General features: G+C 57.8%; 1 protein-coding gene across 1 annotated transcript; it reads left to right on the top strand.

The window, feature by feature from the left end:
• Positions 1–411: 411 nt before the first annotated feature.
• On the top strand, positions 412–2,143 carry LOC123108583 (berberine bridge enzyme-like Cyn d 4). Its single transcript, XM_044530345.1, has one exon. The coding sequence runs from the start codon at positions 412–414 to the stop codon at positions 1,960–1,962; it is 1,551 nt and encodes a 516-aa protein (XP_044386280.1). The 3' UTR covers positions 1,963–2,143.
• The last annotated feature ends 263 nt before the right edge of the window (positions 2,144–2,406 follow it).

Raw genomic sequence — 2,406 nt, 5'->3', positions numbered from 1 at the left:
TCGCATAGTGTGTCTTTGTTATAGCTAGCGCGCTGGTGTCCTCGGCCAAGTCATATTATGAAATGTGTGCTCTCAAGAAAATAAAAAGGAAACACATCAGATCCACCGTCTAATAGTCATGATATCTTACATTGAGGTCCGTATAAGTTTCTTGTTTTAGTTTTTTTTCGTTCTTACGCATTCCGTTTCATAATATAAGAGCGTTGCTTACACTAGTGTGCTTTTATAATATGAAACAGAGGGAGTACATGTTATATCACTTTGACCATGACTTGATCCACTAAGACCTAAACAATTGAGGAGGACTTTCTTGCTACGGCATAGTATATAAGTGCTTGATACGGCAGGTAGTCTAAGCACAGCATATATACGCCTACTCTTGCTTGCTGCGATACAACCAGCAAAAACAAGATGGGCATGCTACGAGTCGGAGGCTGCTTAGCACTCGCCTTCTCTCTGAGCTTCTTCTTCTCGTGCTCCGTTGCTTCTCCAGCTGATGGTTTCCTCCGGTGCCTGCTGAGCGCCAAGATACCCAGCGAGCTCGTGTACACGCAGAGCTCCACCAACTTCACCGATGTGCTGGCCTCCACCATCAGGAACACCAAGTTCCTCACCAACGCCACGGCGAGGCCGCTCTGCATCGTCACGCCCGCCGACGCCTCCCACGTCCAGGCCGCCGTGCTCTGCGGCCGCGGGCATGGCGTGCGCCTCCGCGTACGCAGCGGCGGGCACGACTACGAGGGCCTCTCGTACCGGTCCGTGCGGCCTTCCGAGGTGTTCGCGGTGGTCGACCTCGGCGCCAACCTCCGGGCCGTGCGCGTCAACCGGCTCGAGTCCACGGCCTGGGTCGACTCCGGCGCCACCATCGGGGAGCTCTACTACGCCATCGCCAAGAACGACTCCCGGATCGCGTTCCCGGCCGGCGAGTGCGCCACCATCGGCGTGGGCGGCCACTTCAGCGGCGGCGCCATCGGCATGATGATGCGCAAGCACGGCCTCTCTGCGGACAAGGTCCTCGATGCCAAGCTGGTCAACGCCGACGGCGATCTGCTTGACAGGGCTGACATGGGGGAGGACCTCTTCTGGGCCATCCGGGGCGGCGGCGGCGGGAACTTCGGCATCGTGCTCTCGTGGAAGATCCAGCTGGTGCAGGTCCCGCCGACGGTGGCGGTGTTCAACATCGCGAAGACGGTCGACGAGGGCGCCGTGGGCATCCTCGCCAGATGGCAGCACGTCGCGCCGGTTCTCCCCAGCGACCTCACCATAAGGGTGATCGTGCAAGGGCAGCAGGCCATGTTCCAGGCCCTGTACCTCGGGGCATGCGACTCGCTGGTGGCGACGATGGGCGACCAGTTCCCGGAGCTGGGCATGACGAGCGCCGACTGCCAGCCGATGACCTGGCTGCAGTCGGCGGCCACACCCTTCATCAGCTTCGGCAGGAACGGCACGCTGGAGGAGGCGCTGCTGAGCAGGACCGCCGGGCAGAGCAGCGCCGGGAAGATCAAGTCCGACTACGTCCAGCGCGCCATCCCCAAGGCCGCGTGGGAGGAGATCTTCTCCTGGTTCACCATGGACGGCGCCGGGTTCATCTTGCTGGAGCCCCACGGCGGGTTCATGGGCAGCGTCCCCGCCGCGGCGACGCCCTACCCGCACCGGCACGGCGTGCTGTACGTCATCCAGTACATCGCGTTCTGGCAGCAGGGAGGCGACGGCACGGCGGCGACGGCCTGGATCGGCGGCCTGTACGACTTCATGGGACAGCACGTGAGCAAGAACCCTAGGCGGGCGTACGTCAACTTCCGGGACCTGGACATCGGCCAGAACGATGGCACGCCGGAGAGCGGCGAGGTGTGGGGCGAGCGCTACTTCGTGGGCAACTACCGGCGGCTGGCGGCGGTGAAGGCGGCCGTGGATCCCACCGACTACTTGAGCAACGAGCAGAGCATCCCGCCGTTGCGTTGACGGAGACGGAGACGCTGACCATGCGAGAGATGCCATGAATTAACCATTCGTGATGCATGGGCGGCTACTGGCTACTGGTCGAGATCCGTTTACTTTCCTTTGCTGAATAGTATAAACAAGGGTGGAGTACCATCGAATTATATTCTTGTTTTTTTGTTATCGTTCTGCTGGTTTCAGTCTACTTTCCTGGATGAACGATACTTTATCAAATATGAACTGTACCTTGGTTCGATTACATGCATGTGGTTTTTTTTTTTTTTTTGAGGAAGATTACATGCATGTGGTGAGTGGAGAGGATGAGCCTGCTCATGGAGATGTCAACGGCAAGCCCAACATAGACATTCATTGAATTTGATTTGATCGCACCATTTTTCGGGACGGTGGAGTATACTATAAAAATAAGGGACCAGCTAGAGATTAATTGGCTGAAAACAAAATTTGGGT

Source organism: Triticum aestivum, chromosome 5A, assembly GCF_018294505.1.
Source record: "Triticum aestivum cultivar Chinese Spring chromosome 5A, IWGSC CS RefSeq v2.1, whole genome shotgun sequence".
Classification (NCBI taxonomy): domain Eukaryota; kingdom Viridiplantae; phylum Streptophyta; class Magnoliopsida; order Poales; family Poaceae; genus Triticum; species Triticum aestivum.
Note: the sequence above shows the minus strand (reverse complement) of the source record. Positions and strands in the feature narration are given on the sequence as shown.